The 20,705-nt window shown below is 36.7% G+C and overlaps 1 protein-coding gene across 8 annotated transcripts in view; it reads right to left on the bottom strand.

The window, feature by feature from the left end:
• Window positions 1–20,705, bottom strand: part of Rfx3 (regulatory factor X3) — a 251,670-nt gene that overhangs the window by 36,705 nt on the left and 194,260 nt on the right. For all 8 annotated transcript variants that reach the window (XM_057777838.1, XM_057777834.1, XM_057777837.1 and 5 more), the window contains 6 exons: window positions 17,818–17,939; window positions 15,925–16,037; window positions 8,549–8,664; window positions 7,944–8,098; window positions 4,115–4,212; window positions 1,319–1,468 (listed from right to left, as the gene is read on the bottom strand). In XM_057777838.1, the coding sequence (XP_057633821.1) occupies window positions 1,319–1,468; window positions 4,115–4,212; window positions 7,944–8,098; window positions 8,549–8,664; window positions 15,925–16,037; window positions 17,818–17,939 (754 nt within the window). The remainder of the gene's footprint in view (window positions 1–1,318; window positions 1,469–4,114; window positions 4,213–7,943; window positions 8,099–8,548; window positions 8,665–15,924; window positions 16,038–17,817; window positions 17,940–20,705) is intronic.

Raw genomic sequence — 20,705 nt, 5'->3', positions numbered from 1 at the left:
ACTTTTGTATTTTGAAACATTTTAGAGTACAGACTTTAGGGATACTCATGTGGTAAAGTCTAGTAAATATTTAAAAATCTCAAAAACACACAAACATTCCAGCCCAAGGACTTTAGACAAGGATTGGTCAACTTGTGTGGCCATGTTTCCCTTTCTCCTGGATGTGTGCCAAGAAGTAGGCTGCTCAGTCACATGCTGAGTTTATATTTATCTTTTGGAGTGGTTGTAGCACTTTCCATTCCTATCACCAGCTCATGAAGTGTTAGTTTCTCAAGTTCTCCAGAGACCAAAGCTGGTATTTTCTGTCTTCAATCATATCCATTGTAGTGTGCATGCAATGATATTTCCTTGTAGTTTTAACTCCTGTTCCCATGGTGATCAATGCTGAGACTCCTTTCATGTGTTTATTGGGCACTTGTCTATTTGCCATTTTAAAATCAGGCGGCTTTTGATTAATGGGTTGCAGAGTGGTTCTTTACAGCTTCTGTGTATAGGGCGTTTACAAGACATGAGCTTGTGACTTTCTTTGCAGTGCCTTTTATTTTATTTTATTTTATTTTAATGTAGTCTCTTGTTAACTCCAAAAGTTTTAAATTTTAACTGTGATGAATTGTACATTTTTTACCTTGTTGCTTATACTTCAGGGTGTTATCATTTTTACATAGTAACAACTAACTTTGTTACTTTAGTATATAAATAAAATACTTGTTAGACTTTAATAAGGAACCTATATTAGACATTTCTAAGTGTAAAGTACAGAGCAGCAAGGGTTAGGAAAGATATATGTATATATATATATATATTTTTTATTTGATCCAAGGTGTCCAGACTTACTTCAGTTAATTCTTTAAGTGAAAGAATTTTCTCAGGTATCTGCAATGTACATTGCAATAGAGGTGCTTAGCTCTTCAAGGTGGGTTACTGTAATAAAAGAAGTACCTGCTTGAAAGGGCACAGATCACTATTTAAACAGCCTAAGGTAGTTGGTGCAGCTGGGAAAATGAAATACAGAGCAGTTAATAGTTGTTCAAATTCTCACAGATAAAGAATGTCTAATTTTTGGCATAACTTCAGTGACTGATATTTATTATCCTTTTAACTCCATTGCAAACATGGATGCATTCCATTACCTGCTAGTTCATAAGCCTTAGCTGACTTTATCCATAAGACGAAAGGTTCAGTTTAGTCTGATGGGGTAAAACACCATCTCTGAGGAGATTGTGAACACAGATTCTACCATTGCATGCATCAGATGGTTCTAGTTTAGAATAACTGACACTATTCTTTAAAAGACAGGATTTGCAAGGAGGCAGAGTACCTGGACATTGGCAAAGTCAACGCGATTGAGGTCGCTGAGCATCTGGTTGATCTGGGAAGTGTTCTGAAGCACGGCACGGGCTGCCTGGGCCAGGTGATTGAGCGATGTGTATCTTCGCAGAGTCTGGGCAAAGGCACTTACAGCGGCAACCTACAGAAACCCAAGCAAAGCAAGCTTCCCTTAGAAGCATTGAAATTCATTTGGTAATAGTTGACTTATAAATTATATAGGGTTTGTCTGTGTAACAGTCCTAGCTGTTCTGGAACTAGCTCTTGTAGACCAGGCTGGCCTTGAACTCACAGAGATCCAATTGCCTTTGTCTCCAGAGTACTGGGATTAAAGGTATGCATTACCACTGCCTAGCACATTTAAGATTCGTAAAGAAATATTTGGTTTTGAGTATACTGATGTCAACATTTACAATAAGCTCCCACATTTTTTGGCATCTGAGTGCAGCAATCATTAAACCAGCTTTGAAGTGAATTACTCAACAACAATAAGAAATTACATTGTCTACAAAAGTAGAAAAATGTTTGCTTTTACCACCTCTCAACCCTTTTTAGGACAACTAGAAACTAGACAAGTAAGGACACTTCTTTCTATTTGGAAAACTAAACTGTACAGAATTATTATTGTTAATTGAACAAAAACCACTTTCAGAGCAGCGCCATCCCAACTCACCGTTATAACTTTTAGTTTACAAGTTGGCAGACTGGATGGCGAAACAAGAGAGTTCAAAGTTTCTATGACCAGATACAATCATCAGACCAGCAAGTAGAACATATTCTTTTTTTATTTAAAGTTCTTCAAGTGAAAAATTTCATTTACCCTTCAAAAATCACCTTTTCCTTTATGTTGATCATTCTTTCTGGCCAGAAAGGCTGTGTGTGTGTGTGTGTGTGTGTGTGTGTGTGTGTGTGTGAGGGGGTGACAGGAACGCCTCCTTGGTCCTCCAGCTTCCAGCTGGATTTAATCAGGGATGGAGCATTGTCAGGGGATGGAAGCAGAAGACAACAGTGGTCAGAGTGTTCACTCCTACCAGACTATGTTCTTCCTTTTCCAAGGCTACCACTGAGGAAACTTAGAAGGAGGATTCCTGATGCTATGGCACCCACCTCTTATCTATTTCAGATCTAGATTGAGTGATGAGTTCTCACTATTGTAGCTGCAGGATGCTTAATCCTTGGTTTTCTTAACTCTGCTTGTATGTTTAGAAAGAAATTCAGCTTTGCCACACACCTTTCCCTTAAACCTTTTGTTTTTTTTCATTTTTTTCCCCACTACTCTAATGAAATGAACTTAGGACTTTTGTATACTGATCAAGGACTCTACCCTGAGCTCTGTCCCTCTAGCAGGGGTACATTTGTTTTTCAATGAGATACTGAATTGAGTTAGCCTATGTTTGAAGATATGAAAGATAATAAAAACTCTAAATAAATATCTAGTTTTCATAGAAATGTTAGATACACAGTAAATATGACCCCAGTCTTTCAAAATATGCCTAAAGTCCTAACATATTTATAGGAACATATCATATAGTGAGTTTTTTGGGTACATAAGAAGCATATACTGAAGAATCAATTGGTTGAGTAGAATAATGTGTTGACGTTGAAAAGGTGGCTCATTTAAAAGTGACCTGTATTAGGACAGCCTGAAATATTTGAGCAAACTCACATACCCTTGAAGAGAAAATGTTTTTCCACTTTTGTGGTTTATATTCGCTGAGTACATATCACATGCCAGGCACCAAGCTAAGTGTCTCATATGTATGCCACATGGTTCAACTGTCATCTCAACATGCTGTGAGTTAGAGAGCTTAAGTACCTTGAGTAAGGTTGTACAGAAACTCACTTAAGTGGTAAGATTTGAACACAGGTATTTTAGTCTATTGCCACTGACTAGAAAGCTCTTCCCTAAGTCAGGTACACTGTGTCAATAATCGAGAGCTCCTCAGAAATACAAGTGCATGTCAGCAAGAGCAGAAGAGCAGAAGTTATTCTCTGCAAGGGCAAACACCAGACTACTTCTGAAATTCAGCAAAACCACCAATGTTGCAGGCAATCTGCTGAAGCGTTCACTTTGATGACACTGAGAAGGGCAGTGATGTCAGCTATCAGAGGCATTATTAGGACTACAACTGATTTTATAAACTGGAAAGGTTCTTCTGCCATAATCAAATGACATTTTTTATTTTTGTGATTTTTCAGACTAGAATCCAGGGCTTTGTTCATGTTACCACTGAGCTATTTTCCTAGTTTCTGGTCCTTACTAAGTAACTTGGACTTTCCTTGAGCTCCTTACACAGCCCAGGCGAGACTTGAACTCATGGTCCTCCTGTCTCAGCCTCCACTGTGCAAAGCTTAAACCAAGATAGGAAGTGCTGGAGCTATTGTGGCTCCAGAGAGACTTGCTGGCTACAGGACCTCAAGAGAGCCACACTACACACAAAACAAAGGAAAAGATATACTGCTGGAGTCTAATGGTGGATACAGTTGCTTACTAAAAGCCATAATATAAATTTTGGAAGCAGAATGAAAGTATAGTATCTAATCAATCTTGCCATGGGCATATACTCACAGATTAACCTTAACTAACATTCCAGATAGGGATAATGTGGAATCTAGGATCCTCTAGGCATGAAGAACAGCTCTGATGTACAATGTACATATGTTAGTTCTGCATAACATTGTGCTACTTATATATAAAGATCAGTTATAAGAAAAAATTAGTTGTAAAGAGATAGTTTCTTTAGCAAGCATGCACATGTGCCCTCCCCCATTGAAGGACAAGACATACCTTGGTTTGTATCATTCTCTGTGGAATATTGTTCATGGCATTTGAAAGCCAACCTTCAAGGCTTTTTGCAAAATTTCGAATGGCTTGGGTCAAGGCACCTAAATAATAACAAATAAAGGCAGAACAATAAAGATACCTAAGGCCATTAATTTTTATGCTGGAACAAGGAAAATACATGTTTATACTACTTTTATAGCACTGAGCAGAAACTATATTATCTTCATTGATTAAAAAGAAACATTATTTCTAATTTCTTAGAGCATCTAAAAGTAATATGTTTGGCTTCTAAAACTGCTTTGTTCTCAGACACTGATGACGCCTGTTGGAAAATGAAAACATTCAAACCTGCCTGTTTATGGCAGCATATACCAGTTGTGAATATACTTTATGGGGTTTTCTACCGTGAACAAGACATCACACAGAGTTTTGTGATCAAGGGCTAAGATTTTCCATTTTGGTTTCAAACTTAAAGCTCATTTTACATTGTTAGCTAACATGAAATACAGTGCAAGGCTTTGTTTTTCCTCTAGTTGATGTTTTACCATAGAACCTATGAATTGGAGTATTTATATTTGCTGAAAGTAGAGGAAAAATAATTGTCGGAATGAAAGTTTCAGATGACAACTGCAACTTCACATGGAGGAGCTGAAAGATCAGTGTGATAAGATTGCCGTCACAGACAGCCCTGTTTCTCTGACATTATTGAAACAGCCAGTCCTAACTTGTTAGAGCCCGGAATGGAACAGGTCTCACGAGAGAACTTTACAGTGGTCATGAAATGGCCACAAACATCTTCAGTCATCACTGCTAACTTTGCTACTACAAGGGAGCTGTTGCTCATTGAGTCTGCTCAGGGTGTTCCCCAATCAATGGTCTTTTAATTCCTCTGTGCCCAGGCCTACACACAGTTGATGAGCAGATTTAGGTGTTTAACAGATGTTTAAAGCACCAGTAACACAAACTACTCTCTGCAGATTCCATAGGGTCTGGGAGATACCCAGATCTGGGATATATTGCCAGCAAGAAGTTCTACTTATGTCAGCTGCCCTGAGAACACACAGAAGAACCCAAGTCTTGGATTTTCCTTTCTACACTCAGGCAGGTCTGATACTTTACTTGCTAGTGTTTGCTAAAACAAGTTTTAGAGGGAAATTTAGCATATTCAAGTTATTTACAGAAAGATACAAAATTTAACACCTAATAATAAAACAACTGAGTCCTTTTTTTAAAAAAAAAAACTTATTTAACTGGATAGTAGAGCTGAAATGGCCTAAATATTGATTGGGAGAGACTGCAGACTCTTAACCAGGCTGAACTGGAAATTTCTTGAGGGGAAATCTGAAATTTCCAAAGCATCCCACGTTGGTCAAAAGAGAAGGAAGAAACACATCTCTCTGCTGTTTATGTCCTAGAATCATGGAGTACAGGCATGAATGGAAATGAAAGGAGGGAAAAAAATTAACAGTCTTTCTTGAAACTCAGTAAAATTTTGTTCAAGGTTGAACTTGGCAACCTATATTTTCCATTTTGGTCTATAATTAGTATAATAATGATTTAATTTGAAAAGACCCCAATAACTTCTTATGTTATTTTTAAAGCATTTCATATATGTCCTATTTTATCTAGAAAAACTTGATGGAAAGGAAATTATAATATAAAAGGAAACACTGTGCATGTTAAAAAGTTTAGGTATTTACTCTTTTTTATACTAAGTAATATTCTGGCCCACCTTTTATTATATTCCCAGTTGCCCATTTAAAGTGTTACCAGTTGAAATCTTATTCAATAATTCACACTTAATTTCCTTTTTCCATGTTTCGGGTGAATGTATTTTAGAATATAGGCATTTCAAGCTGACTTTAAATTAGTACGATGTGCAGACTTTTTAGCTAAAAAAAGAAATCCCATCTGGACAGAAAATGGTAGAGTGAAGTACTAGTAGCCAAAAAATACAATTTTTAAAAATAAAATTAAGTTTGTTCTCTCTGTAGGGATTCATATAAAATCAAAATTGTGCATACTGACTCTGACAGCTTCTAAAGACTCATAAATGGATGGTTTGATATTTAAAAATCTATTCCAAAGTAGAGCTCCTCAGACTTCTCAAGATCAGTATTAAAAAGCACATAACCCAGCAATAGCTATCTACATTGTATTTTAAGCATTACATTGTTGAGCCTCATTGTAAAATGGAAATTGAATTTCCCAAATTTCTTTTGTAGCTTAGTACATTAATGTATCTTGTAATTTCAGAGAAATAAAATGATCCCATTTCTGCTAAATGCAGAGAAAAACTACTGACAGAATAAACTATTCTTCTAACCACATTTTTAAAAAGACAAAGGTCAAGTGTATTATATACTTAAAATTATAAGGCTTAAAGTAAACCAAAATTGATGCATGATTTAAGTCAGGGACCTGTTAAATCCGTATGATGCTAAGACAAAAGCATATGGCTTCAGAATTGTTTAATGAGTACTGATGTTGTTGACTTCTCTTGAAAAAGCAAGCCCTCCCTGACACCTCCTTGTATCTCATGAGAGAAGCTGGATGTTGGGAGCCAGATGTCATAAGGCTAATGAGCTAGCCTATGCAACTTCCTTTAAACATCTCTAGAGATTAACACTTGGAGCACAAGGAGCAGGAGAGTAGAAAAAAGGATCAAATTCTGAAACAAAAACCAGCAGAAACTGACATGGTGAAATTTCTGTGACAATATCAATTTTTATCAATCGTTTTAGTCAGGCAGCCTGGTGTAGACAGAGTGGAACACATTAGCAATTTATAAAGTGTTAAGATAATGCCAGTGGGATTTCTTTTGCTTCTGCTTTCTCCTCCATATATTAATGTACATTGATTGGCATACTATGTAAATGTGTATAAGCATCTATTTTAGGGTAATGAATATATAAAAGAATTTATACTTTCCACTGTGTCTTTGTATTTGCAAGTATAAACATACAAATGTTAATACCTTCCTTTTCCCTTCTACTAAACTCTATTTATATGTTTTCCATAATAACATAACAAATAATTGTGTTGGCATATTTAAAGCACATACCGCCAATGTCACTAGCTAAAATATTGCTTTGAATGTCAGAGTGGAAACAGTCCCATTTCCTTAAAACTTAAGGTCACTAGTACGGCTCATCCAGGTATAAGGCAGCTCCAACATCCTCTAACAATATGTGTAGTGGCATTTACACCAACAGTTACAGAGAAAATTTTGTTTACTACAACTTGGTCACTGAAAAAGGTAAATGGAATTTCCATTCACTTCATAGTGGGTCATAATACTTGTGTAGTTATTAGATTTTTCTCTCAAGATACTAGTTAACCAGTAGTGTTAATGGAAACTGAATTTGTAGTTCTGAAGATGGCACAGGTGACAGAGTAAATAATTTATAAAGGAATTCAACTCTACTGGAAACCATAATCAATTTATTTCAAATCCCAAGCAACCATGAGAGAGAATGGTCTGCAACTAGATATTTTTTGGCTATATGCAGAGAACTTTAGCCTCATGTAGAATAATTTTGCATGGTTGACTGAACTAAGATTGTTCTTACAATTGGTTTATTGAGGGTGTCATTGCTGTACGTTAACTTTTAAAAATAATAGTAATGTAAAAGACTAGAAGACAGGCCATTTTCCCTTCACTATAGTGTCCCTGTAGGTTCTTTTCATGCAATGTTCTATATGCTGCATTTTTTATCTGACAAATTTAAAGGAAACTAGGATAATTCCTGATTGCAACATCAATCCTCAAAATTGCTTGGGTCGTATGTATGAGAACAAAAGCATCCGTAGTTGTCTCCATTTAACTTACTAGGAATGGGTCTAAGGACGTCGGGGATGAGAATCTCCACCAAAGCCTGGTACATCCCATGGTCACAGTTACACATCCATTTCAGGATAGACTCATGTTTGCACAGAGTTATCAGCTTTGCTTTCGGAAGTCGACTTTCTATTTCACTCAGATTGCTGGTGTGAATAAATGTCGCAAATGAATAGATGGCAAATGAGGATAAAACAGAAAATGGACTTTAAATATAGTTTATCAAATATTACTGAGGTTAGAACTATACCATCATTGCACTGGTGTCATACGGCTGGACATATATGTATGTATATATATATATATACAAACACACCCCCAGAGCTACCTATGTACATTAGTATTTTCTTATGGTCTGAAAGACAGATAGGATAGTAATCCACTAGCATGCCACAGATACACCATAGTCCCCCGAGTCAATAGAATGGGAGCTACACACACTAAAACCTCAGGAGAGCAGTCTGGTGTATTCCTAGGATGGTCAATCTACTCGGTGTTATCAGGTAAGGTTCACAACTGGTATACATATCTCTAGCTTAACAGCTGTGAATCTACTTCGTCATGAAAATGAATTAGAAAAGCATAGTGATTCTGACCTTGATTCAGTGATGGTAGTGCCGTCAGTTGGAGTAGAGGGAGAGTAGCGCCAGAATGTTTGCCATAATTTTTCTATCAGGCTAAACTGAAGATTCACAACAACGTCCAATATTGCCTAAAAACAAAATGACCAAACTGTCATACTTCCTTTACGTCCCCTTGTTCTTCCACTTTAGCACCAGATGTTTCTGCCACGGCAGCTACAGCTCCTCCATGGTCTGAAAAACCCCATACACATTTGACCCTTTCCACGCTGCCTTGTTTGCGGTGATCCACACCAGCCATGTGTGTCTACCAAGCCTTAGAAATCTGGTGACTCCAAGACAGCATCTAAAGATTGTAAGCACTAAAGGAACACTTCAAGATATAGAAGACACAAAAGACAGACAATTAAAATAACTAGCTATTCTATTAATTATATATGGAAATAATATTGCCTTTTAATGATATGGTAAAACAATGTAAAATCAAATAGTAATTTCTTTAATCACTAAAACCACTATATTTCAATGAATCAGCAACAAAAGAAAATAAATAGTAATGATTTGTCTATATAGTGTATTCTTGTTGAAATGAAAGCAGACTGAATTTTAACAACTCCAAAAAGTGCAGACATTAGCTACTAATGTTTATATCATTTCTATGTTGAAACAACACACTGCATTTCAGACTGCGTGGAGGCTCGTATTATATCCCCTGTAGTCTTGGGCACTTGGATACTTGGTCCTCAGTTGGTGGCACTGTTTGAGGATGCTTAGGAGGTATGGCCTTGTTGGAGGACATATGTCACTGGAGATGAGCTTCTCAATGTTAAAGACTTGTGCTGTTACAAGTTCTCTACGTCTGCTCCATGCTTGCGATTCAAGATGCGAGTTCTCAGCCTCTTGTTTCTGCTGTCCTGCCTCCTGCTGGCTTCAATGTCTCCCTGCCATGGCTGAGTCTTAGCCCTTGGGGACTATAGGCCCAGATAAACCCTTTCTTCTGTAAGTGTTCCTGGTTTCCTGGTCTGTTTTTTTTTTTTTTTTTTTTTTTTTTTTTTTTTTTTTTTTTTTTTTTTTTTTTTTTTTTTTGGTTTTTCGAGACAGGGTTTCTCTGTGGCTTTGGAGCCTGTCCTGGAACTAGCTCTGTAGACCAGGCTGGTCTCGAACTCACAGAGATCCGCCTGCCTCTGCCTCCCAAGTGCTGGGATTAAAGGCGTGCGCCACCATCGCCCGTTTTTTTTTTTTTTTTTTTTTTTTTTATCACAGCAATAGAAAAGAAACTAATATAGACTAATTAGGTAATCAATTGAATTTTATGTTTATTGCTTACATAGTATATCAACTATACTTTTGAGGCCTAGAAAATAGAAAAAATAATAATTAGTAAAAGAATATTTTGTCCTTATTCTTTCCATGTTTTGGTGATACTAACTGCTCAGATTTAGAAAAGATGATACAATAACTGATACAGTTTATGCATTGCATCTCCCTTATTGATATGTAACATTTTAAAGTTGGAAAAGAAATGGAAATTAGTAATCTGCTTTTATTGTTCATATTCTAGCTTTTAAATGACAAGGCATAACACAAGCAATGAACTAATTTATTTATTTATATTGCATTCATGTTAGGTTACACTAGTTTTCATACTCTGTTAAACAAGAAATTATTAAAATATAATCTAAATCTAATGTATTCAGGACATTCCCACAGAGACACTCCCACAGGACAACCTGTTCTAAACAATCCCTCAGTGAGACTCTCTTTCTGGGTAATTCTAGAGAACTTGATAAGTTGACAATTGAAACTAACCATCACCACACTCTACTTATGCCTGATCAGCAAGGACAAAGCATTCTAACATCTGTGTTCTTGGGTGGACAACCATCGGCCATCCAAAAAAACCCAGGGGTTAAGAATGGTAAACTGCTCAAGTGTGGCAGATGGGGGTAAGGTTGATCTAATCTCCAAAGGCTGCTCATCATGGGTCCTAGTCAGGAAGAGGTAACCTATAAACTGGAGTCAAGAGGTCTCCATACACTGATGCCTTTCTGGGCAACAAAGGGATATGCATACAGTCATATCTGACTATATAATAACTTGAATTCCCCACCACAGCATACAATTTTACTTTTGTATACTCCTTTATAGATTAGTTTAAGATTACTATTTTTTTAACGGTGGGTCCATCTTGCCTTGAGTTTTAGTTTAAATTTAGTTTCCAGAACCATTTTCTTGAATTATCAAGTGTTCTTTTACTTTTGTGATGTCAGTTTCTGTCACTTCCTCATCTAACTTTTGATGACCATATTTATTTTTAGTCTGTCACTCTAATCACTTTATAATAGAGCCTTCGGCTAACAGCAAACATGAAGCCAAAGAAAGTTTAAAGCTGTGATTATATTGAATATCAAAAGGCTGGTGTGTAGGCAGTATAATGGGTTTGATTCCATCAATAACTGAGAACTAAGAAGATTCCCATATGGATCTATAGAAGTTCACAGAAGGCAGAGAAAATAAGGACAACCTAGAGTCCTTCTGAGTATTTTAGGAAAAGTCAACTCTAACTTAACACCACTTGTCTAGATCTGAGGTTAAGTGTGAGCTAGAGGATGCCTTGAGGCTCACAGAGACACGAAGCACATGCGGGGGGCGGGGACATGCTCTGAGAACCAGCAGGGAATGCTGCAAGTGGTGGACAGTGGAAAGGAAGTCAGTTTATTATAAAACTTTTCAGTACAATTAAAACATGCTGAAGGCAAGCTCTGGAAACAAAGTAAGCATAGTTTCCCCTCATCTCCTTCAAAATCAAAACCCTCTCCAGAAGGAAGTGTTTATATCTGCTTCTTTAGCTGCAGCTTAAGCATATTCCAAGTGACGTCTCTAAAGTGTGAGGCAGTTAATACTTTACGTACCTCTGAGAATAAAACTAGTGAACTTAAAAATAGCTTGATAAATATATTACAAGAATTCCAAATAGAATAATCCTACCTTAAAATATAAACTATAGAAAATATGAAGCAAAACGAGACAAGAATTTCAACACATCGCAAATCCAGTATCTTCAAATTAATCTCAAATAACTCTTTGAAATTGATACCAATACCAACATCATTTAAGGCAGTTTTGTAAGTGACTAAAATACTATTATTTTTAAATACATAGGCAAATAAAAATTAAAATAATCCATATTCTACTGACTATGGCAAATGACTACAGGATTGAATCTGAGAGCCAGGCAGCTTTATTTAAATTGTTTTGAGATGTAACAAAAAAGAATTAGAATTTTAATTTTCTAAATATACCACTCTGTGCTATGGGAGATGGCATGAGTATTGATAACTGAGAAACAAGAGGGGTTCATTTTGTGAAGTGTCACTTCCTACACAGATTAATTTTGAGTGCCCAATCTCTTCACATAAAACATATTTATTCATTACAATTGGAATTTTTATGAAAATTGTATAATCTATAGACTATTTTAATCTTATTGGAGGCATCTGTTGCTTAGCATGATCTCACTGTACACTCTTTAGCAATGTAAATAATTATACTCCAATTTACACTCTGAATAAATATGAGTCACTCAAAAAATCTGAATTATACTTGTACAAGCTAAGCTGCGTACAGAAGGCTTTATTTGGATACAGATAAATGAGGAATTGTTTAAAGAATTTTCACATAATTTTCATTGAACATGATAGGTGTAAATTTTTTTCCATGTGTACAATCATGATTTAGAAATATTCCAATACTCAGAAAAACATACTATTCAAAGGGTAATGAATACTAACTGGCTTATACCATGCAGAAGTATTGGAAATGAGTAAGACAGGTTAAGAACACTTTGTCAAACAAGATGTTGATAAGGAGAGGACTTGTCCTTGGTTGATAACCTAGCATTTCTGACAACCACTTGGGTTCACTCAAGTAATCTTATTTCTGAAGTAATGGGGAAAAAACCTATATATGCCTTAAATGAAAACTTCTTATTTCTTTCTTTGCTGTCAACAGGCAAGAGGACTTGTCTAGAAATCACAGGTTACTCCTTAATTTGCCTGCTGGCAGACCACAAATCCTGAGATAAAGCTACTTAAATCCTAAAACCACTTAAGAAAACTCTGTGCAATGTATTCTCCTTTCTACCAGGTAACTATCAGATGCATTAATGTACTGGAATGGAGAAACTTCCCTCCTATACAATGTCACCAATTCTGACACAAGAAGAGTAGGAGTAGGGTCTAAAACATCAAGAGAAGCCTTAAGTAACCAAGCCCTCAAACAGTCTTTACATGTTTTAAGCCGAGACTTATTTCTTCCTTCACTGTCAACAGTCAAAAGAAATTCTCTAGAAATCACAGGGCAATCCTGAAATTGTAGGCAAATCATAAATACTCCTGAAATAAAGCTACTTCAATTCTAAAAATCGATCTAAAGAATCCCTAAGAAGAAGAACGAAGTTCTTACTAAGTATATTTAAATAGCAGCACACGTTTGTGGTATTCAAGAGGGTCCACTGAAAAACTGGCTTTCTACTGATCATGGCCTCCAGTTTTTGTTTTGTTTGTATGTTTGTTTGTTTTTACAAGGGTACTGCATTAGTTACTTTTCTCTTGCTGTGATAAAACACCATGACCAAGGCAACTTACAGAAGAAAGTCTATTTGGGCTGATGGCTCCGGAGGGTTAGAGATAATAATAGCAGTGCAAAGTCACTGCAACAGGAGCAAGAAGGAAAGGGCTAATTTGAAATGCAAGCACAAAACAGAGCAAAATCAAAATGGGCGAGGGGGGTGCTTTAAGATCTCAAGGCCCACCTCTAGTGACATATATTCTCCTAAGTAAGCCTCCACAACAACAACAACAACAAAAACAAAAAACCCACCACCAACTATGGACCAAGTATTCAACTGCCCAAGACTGCATACAGGGACCATCTCACTGAAACCACATATTTTATTCCCTGGCTCTCACAATAGCAGAGCTACATTATAAAGCAAAGTCCATTTAATTCAACTTTTAAATTCCCCATAGTTTTTCAGTCACAATACTGTTTCAAAGTCCAGAGTCTCTTTTGAGAATCAAGGCAAATCTTTTAATTTTTAACACCTTATAAAATAAAAATTGCATATGTGTAACATATAATGGCACAGAATATACATTGCTATTCTAATAGGAAAAATGGGATAATAACAAAGAAATATTGAACCAAAGAAAGACTGAAAGAATAGCAGGGAAAACATCAAATTTTCTAATGCCATATCTGATAACAAAGGGCTTAGATGGCTCTGCTCCCCCAACTCTGTGGCCTGAAACATACATCTTCCTCTCTTGGGCTGGTTTCATGCCTCATGTGCAGGTATCTCATGGCTCTAAAGTCTCCAACATCTTAGGGTCTCCAAGATAACCCAGAGTTCATTTACACAGCTTCATTCAATGAACTTTCAGGGTATCTTCCCCTCTCAGAACCTTTAGGCATGGACTCTCCTACCACTTGTCGCCCGGCCTCACTCAGCAGCCCTGTAAAACCACCTCCTTATCTTTCATGGCTCTGAAGCCAGCACCACATGGACAACACTGAGAAGTCTGGCTGTCAGCTTGGGATATACAGTGGCCCCCTTAATCCTCATTAGCAGCAGCTTTTAATTGAAGTGGCTTTCCAGAAGCGTAAAAACACCTCACACTTATTTACAAATTGGAAACTTAGCTGAATGAGGTCTTGCCCGGAGGGTACCTTCCCTTTATTGGATTGCAGGTCTGACCTATCCTTAGAGGCCCTAATCCCCTAAACAACTGTAGTCTCTCTTATAGTACAAGTCTTGGCAACAGCATTAAACTCATCAGTATCCTCTGAATTTCTGTACAGTTCGTATTTATTTCTGAACCATTTTTATTATAGATCTACTTAAGAGGGACTACTAATAAATAAGAGATTGAGTTGATATTAAACTGTCAAGAAATATCCTCCACCAAAAAAAATGAGCTCACCACTTTTAAATATTTATTTATTTATTCTTAGGCAAGTTCACAGGGCATGGGCAGAAAGTAGCCAATTCTTTGCCCAAATATCACAGGAAGAGTCTATAGTCCAGTTACTAATTTTGTTCTACTCTGAAATCCTTTTAGCTGGGCCTCTACAGTCCACTTATCTCTTAGCACTATTGTCTTCCAACATCCTACTGGATTGGACCCATTAGCCCTATTTACAGCTTTCAGCCATTTTTCTAGTGCAAAGTTCCAAAGCCTTCCACAATCCTCCAGAAAACAACATGTTCAGGTTCCTCACAGTAATAGCACACACTCTGGAACCAATTTCTGTATTAGTTATCTTTCTATTGGTGTAATTATACAACATAACTAAGGCAACATATAGCAGAGTTTATCTGGGATTGTGGTTCCAGATGATTAGAGTCTAAGACAGCTGTCCAAAGGTAAGGAAGGAAGCAGGAGCAGAAAGTGGAGGGCTCACATCCTGAATCACAGGTACAAAGCAGAAGGAACAAACTTGAAATGGTACAAGTCTTTAAACACTCAGTCCACCTCCAGTGACATACTACCACTGATAAGGCCATGTTTTCTAGGCCTCCCTAAATAGGGCTATATGTTCACATACCCAAGAGTATGAGGGATTCAAACAAACACAGATATTATTAACAATTTACTTTTCTTTGTGGACAGATAGTTATGTAAGTTCAAAGGTCAATATGTTATATAAAATTTCTGTATCTTGCCGGGCGGTGGTGGCGCACGCCTTTAATCCCAGCACTCGGGAGGCAGAGGCAGGCGGATCTCTGTGAGTTTGAGGCCAGCCTGGTCTAGAAGAGCAAGTTCCAGAACAGGAACCAAAAGCCACAGAGAAACCCTGTCTCGAAAAATCCAAAAAAAAAAAAAAAAATTTCTGTAGTTTTTTTTTTTTTTTCATTTTTGCTTTAACATTATACCTTGGAGCATATTTCCTTTTAGTGCATTTAGAGTTTTCAGTCCTATGAGTGTATAGTAGTCCAACCTATAAATTATAGCATACTTAATCTTTCTCAATTAGATACTATAAGCAACCTCTTAAATTAAAGATTAATGCAATAAACTCCCTCGTACATTGGCATTGGCTGTGTCACACATATGTACAATCTTTTTGTAGACAGACAGATCCAGAGTAGAACTGCTATATCAAAAGACACAAGGATCAGTTTAAGAAATGAAAAATAAAACATATTCTCACTTTTATGCATTCCCTCACTTTGCACTGAGACAAGAAGGATTTTATTAGTGTTCAAAGAAATGCTCAAAATAACTAGAACTTCTCTGTTCTCTAGGAAAAAAATCTTTATTATTTTGTTTTTAACAAGTTATGTGGCAAAACATAGCATGTGCTCAGACTATGTTTGAAGGTCTTACCTCACAGTGCTCTCGATAAAGACTCTGCAGTGACTTGATATCCTCAAAGGTAGTTCCATCTGGCAGAGAAGAGATTTCAACTTCTCCAAACTCTGGAAGTGCTCGAGATGCATCTGTTACCATGACAACACAACAGAAAAAAGCTATTGTGGATGGTGTCAATTACAGATTAATGAGGGAAATTTTCAGAAGACTAAAAAGGAAAGAAAATTTAGAAATCAGAGTGCCAAAGATCACTGACTTTCAAATTAATATTTTCCAGCCAAACTTAGTAACATTATCAGCATGTAACATGTGAATGAATGGAGTATACTTGTGAATTTCGTATAAACTAAGCTTTACTCTAATTAAAATGGGCATTGGATAGGTTCTTAGTAAAAGAAAAACAACCGGAGCTTGCCAGTAGCAATTTTAGTTATTTTTATTATTATGCTATCCAACCATATAAAAATAAACATAGCCTTAAACTCATTATGTTCATACCTTTTACACATCATAAAATGAAGTTATAAAACTAAAAGCCAAAAAGTTAAAAAAAATAATATTAACAACAATAATTTGATGTGATGAATGATGCTATCCTATAATCAAATCATCTCTCACACATGAACATGATGTCAGCTGCTGTGGACCAGTCTTCTGATTATTAACACCTACACCAATCTGCTCTTCCTGGGGGCTACCTGCCCCAATATAATTCTGCACCCAAATGATATGACATTTTCTGTTGCACAGAAACATCATGTAGCCCTCTCTTGATGACACTGTAATTCACACATCACACACGTCCTCTAGCTTTTTCTATCCTTTTCTCATTAGCCATTGACAATTAGTAATGTACTTTGGTGAGTTCCTTACCATAAATTCAAAATTAAAGGAAGAATAATATTCATTTACAAGCTCTAGGAAACTTATGTATATTTTTAATTTTTTGAGACAGGGTTTCTCTGTGTAGCCCTGTTTTTAATTTCTTTTTAAATATTAAAACTCAACTACCACTACAAAAGAAAACATGATGTTGTTTTAAAGCTCAATGGGGCACTTTGGCTTAGGAAATACTACTATAACAGTGTCAATATTAGGAGCTTTCTAACCTGAAAGTCTATCCCAAGTTGTCTCCATTGGCAAGTGCACATAAACACATACACACACGCACACACACACAGACACACACATATGCACACACACGCAGACACATATATGTACATACACACAGGCATGCATACACAGAGAGACACACACATGCACACAGATACATAAACACACACGCACACACATGTGTGCATACACAAACACCCCAAATAGGAGTTTTTTATATTGGCCTACTGTTTGGAGACTATGCACATTCATCGATGGAACAGCTGTCAACTGAACTACCACTTTTGCTCCTTTGGCTCCAGCTTAAATATTCAAATGTTCAATTTCTGCTTCTAAACATTTTCAGTATCAAGAAACGTGTATTCTTTCTATACAATTATAAAAATAGGAAGCACTGTAATTGATTTAAAAGAATAAATTACTTAAAATGTTCATAATTTTTCTTATCTAAGACTATGGGTATGTAACTTTGTATACAAGGAAATAAGAATTCGTTTGGACTGGACATTATTTCTGAAGTAAACACAATATGATTTTGGTCACAAAAGTCAACTGTAATATAAACTCTTGAAAATACTTTCATAGCCCTGAGTTTTTAAGGCAGATGCATTCAAGATTTCATATAGCTTAATACTTCAATAAAGATGAACTAGAACTATAATTTAAGGTTGTAGTTTCAGCACCAAACCTCCCCCTTTAAAGGAGTTAACATCTGAAGACATTCTACTCGGAGAATGTTCTCTTCAAAATCCTAAGAGCAACTACTATGCAGCTAGGTATTACACCTTAACATACCTAAAAACTGTTGATGATGTTGACTTTGGGCAATTACAGTTTGCTCAACAGATGTGCCTGTCTGTTGGCCACTTCCTGTGAAACCATCTGCAACCCCATCCACTTTCTGCATAGGCTTGTACCTAAAAATATTAGATGGGAAAAAACAAACAAACCAAATTATTCCTTGATTTATTGTACTCCCCAAACTTTTAAGGCATTTGGTTTTAATCTAGTTCTGTCAATGTCTCAAGATAATTTTTGAATGTTTCTTCTTGATACTCTCATGAAGTCATGTACAGACCTTTTTTTTTCCAATTGTAAAAAGAAAAAGGGAAAGAGAAATCAGAAAGAAATTCATTTGTGAAAATCCAGAAATTGACATAAGAATGAAAGAATGATGAGGCATTTCTTTGGACAACAGAGGCAAAGTTGCTCATGCCTATAGTCATAGTATATATTGTGAAAGAAACTGTGGTCGCCATTGGCTTAAGGTGAAAAATGTAAATACACTGGAACTTCACTCTGAATGAAGATCAAAGAGTTTACAAAGAAATGAAGGGCTTTCAGTTAACATATTTAAAATAAGATCAATTTACAAATCTTATCACACTGCTCCTCGGATTTCTGAAAGCCTCTTATGCATCTCAACACATTCATCTCCTTTGATTCTTAACAAAAGCTGCAAATACAAATGCCAGAAGCTTTAGTGTGCAACAAAATAAGAATTCATCTACAAACCTAGTTTATCTAATCAGAGATAAGAGGACTTGATGGATTTAACTCAGTGTAAGGGCACTTGACTAGCAAGCACAGGGTCTTAGGTTTGCCCCAAGGAAAAAAATTATACCCACAAAAAGTAATCAATGTCAGAGAACAACATGCTTTTAGGCCCTAGCTCTAAACTTCATGTACATTCCTTGCTACTAAAACAGAGAAATGTGCTATAGTGTCAAAAAACAGACATCTTGGAGGCCAAACATCACAAACATCACTTCACTGCCTCACCAGCACCACACTACCAGCAGAACCATCTCCATACCATACCATCTTTACTACCACCAGCAGCAACACGGCCATTATCATTACCACAGGCATCGGCGGCACCACCACCACATCTCCATCATACCAACAGTAAGCGTAAGCACAACTATCACACCACCAGCACCCGTACCATCCACACGTACACCCCCAGCACCACCACCACCAGCAGCAGCACCACCACCATCACCTACACCACCAACACAACCACCGTATCCTCATACCATCCTTACCAATGGCACCATCACAGCATCAGTACGACCACCAAGAGCCCATGCAAATCTCCCCACTCAGCACAGACCAATATGCAGCAAGTATATTTTCTTTTGTTCAAAATGTACTTTCCTTCATTTTGGATGTTTAAGAAAATGTGAAAACTAAAGACCATGAAGTTAATTAGGAAGATCCTCATTTACATTACAGTGTTTGTCTTTCAATTCCCCCCATTTCTTTTTTTTTTTTTTTGGTTTTTCGAGACAGGGTTTCTCTGTGGTTTTGGAGCCTGTCCTGGCACTAGCCCTTGTAGACCAGGCTGGTCTCGAACTCACAGAGATCCGCCTGCCTCTGCCTCCCAAGTGCTGGGATTAAAGGCGTGCGCCACCACCGCCCGGCACTTCCCCCCATTTCTAACAGTACTGAAAAAAAAAAAAAAAACCAAACAAAAAAAAAGACCTTTGCGCTTTCTCCACCCTGATATGTGGTCATTATGAATGGCAATGTACCTAACACATGAGGAGGACACACTTAAAGACGTCTCAATTCTGCCTAAGATAGTAAGTGATTGGACCTAGTAAACACCATACACGCAAGGCTCAGATGAAGTCACTGGGAAAGAACGTCAGAAGGCGAAGGATGAAACAGGGCACAGTAAGCATCATCCTCACTATAGTTTTAGTCATAGCCTCTCAAGCAGAAAACATTAGTTGTTGTCCTCTAATGATAGAAAGGAACTCAAACCTGACCTTGCATTTAATGGGAAACCCTTCTGCTCCACAGTATCCCTCCTGATGCTTTCCTCCCTGCAGATCATGTTAGAGAAGTCTAAACACTCTTTTTCTGGCAGGTGGGCTGTGTACCTGAGTGGGGCAGCAGTGGGCTCGCCAGTTTGTGCTAGAGGACTTGAATGATTTCATGCTCATCTCATGAGGGAAGTTTTGTTGGTTTGTTTCCTCATTGATTCATTTAGGATTTAATTTGATTTTAGCTGAACTTTTCCATATACAAAAATTCATAGCAAAAATAAAATAGTATATTTAAGCATGTTTCCTCATGGTTAAGTATATTACCTTAGATAAAAATAGTTCAATTTCAGTTATTTAATCTGGCAATATTTCCTATAAATTCAAAATTATTAAGTTTTACTATTGGTTTATGCAATGACTGTGATTTTGTCTAACTATTTTTAATCATGTTCTTTTTATTCTACATAGCATTCGGTCCTATAGACATGAATACAAAGGGCAAGTGAGATTTAACATGAAAGGAAATGATGACAGCTATTAAGGATGCATACTACATCATGTCCACCTTCACAAAGTGCATAGCAAACCTCCTACCTAAAGGCAAAATTATTTGCCTCTTTAGGAAGACAGAGTTGAACAGTATCACAAGCAGTGGAGGGCTCTAAAATAAAGGGACATTACATCTTAAAATATGTAACCAAACTACAATGAATTACAATTAACACATGATTATGTACTAATAATGTTATTGAGTTGGAAGAACTATACAATATTATGTGGGAGATATAAAATCCATGAAAACAGCTTACAGGAGGAACGGAGCTATATATACATATACATTCTAAAATTACTTTGAGTCAATGCTTATAGGAAGAAAAAGAGGACAATAAGAAAATGTAGTTAGAA

This window comes from Chionomys nivalis, chromosome 8, assembly GCF_950005125.1.
Source record: "Chionomys nivalis chromosome 8, mChiNiv1.1, whole genome shotgun sequence".
NCBI classification, from domain to species: Eukaryota; Metazoa; Chordata; class Mammalia; order Rodentia; family Cricetidae; genus Chionomys; species Chionomys nivalis.
This window is presented reverse-complemented; position numbering and strand designations above follow the sequence as displayed.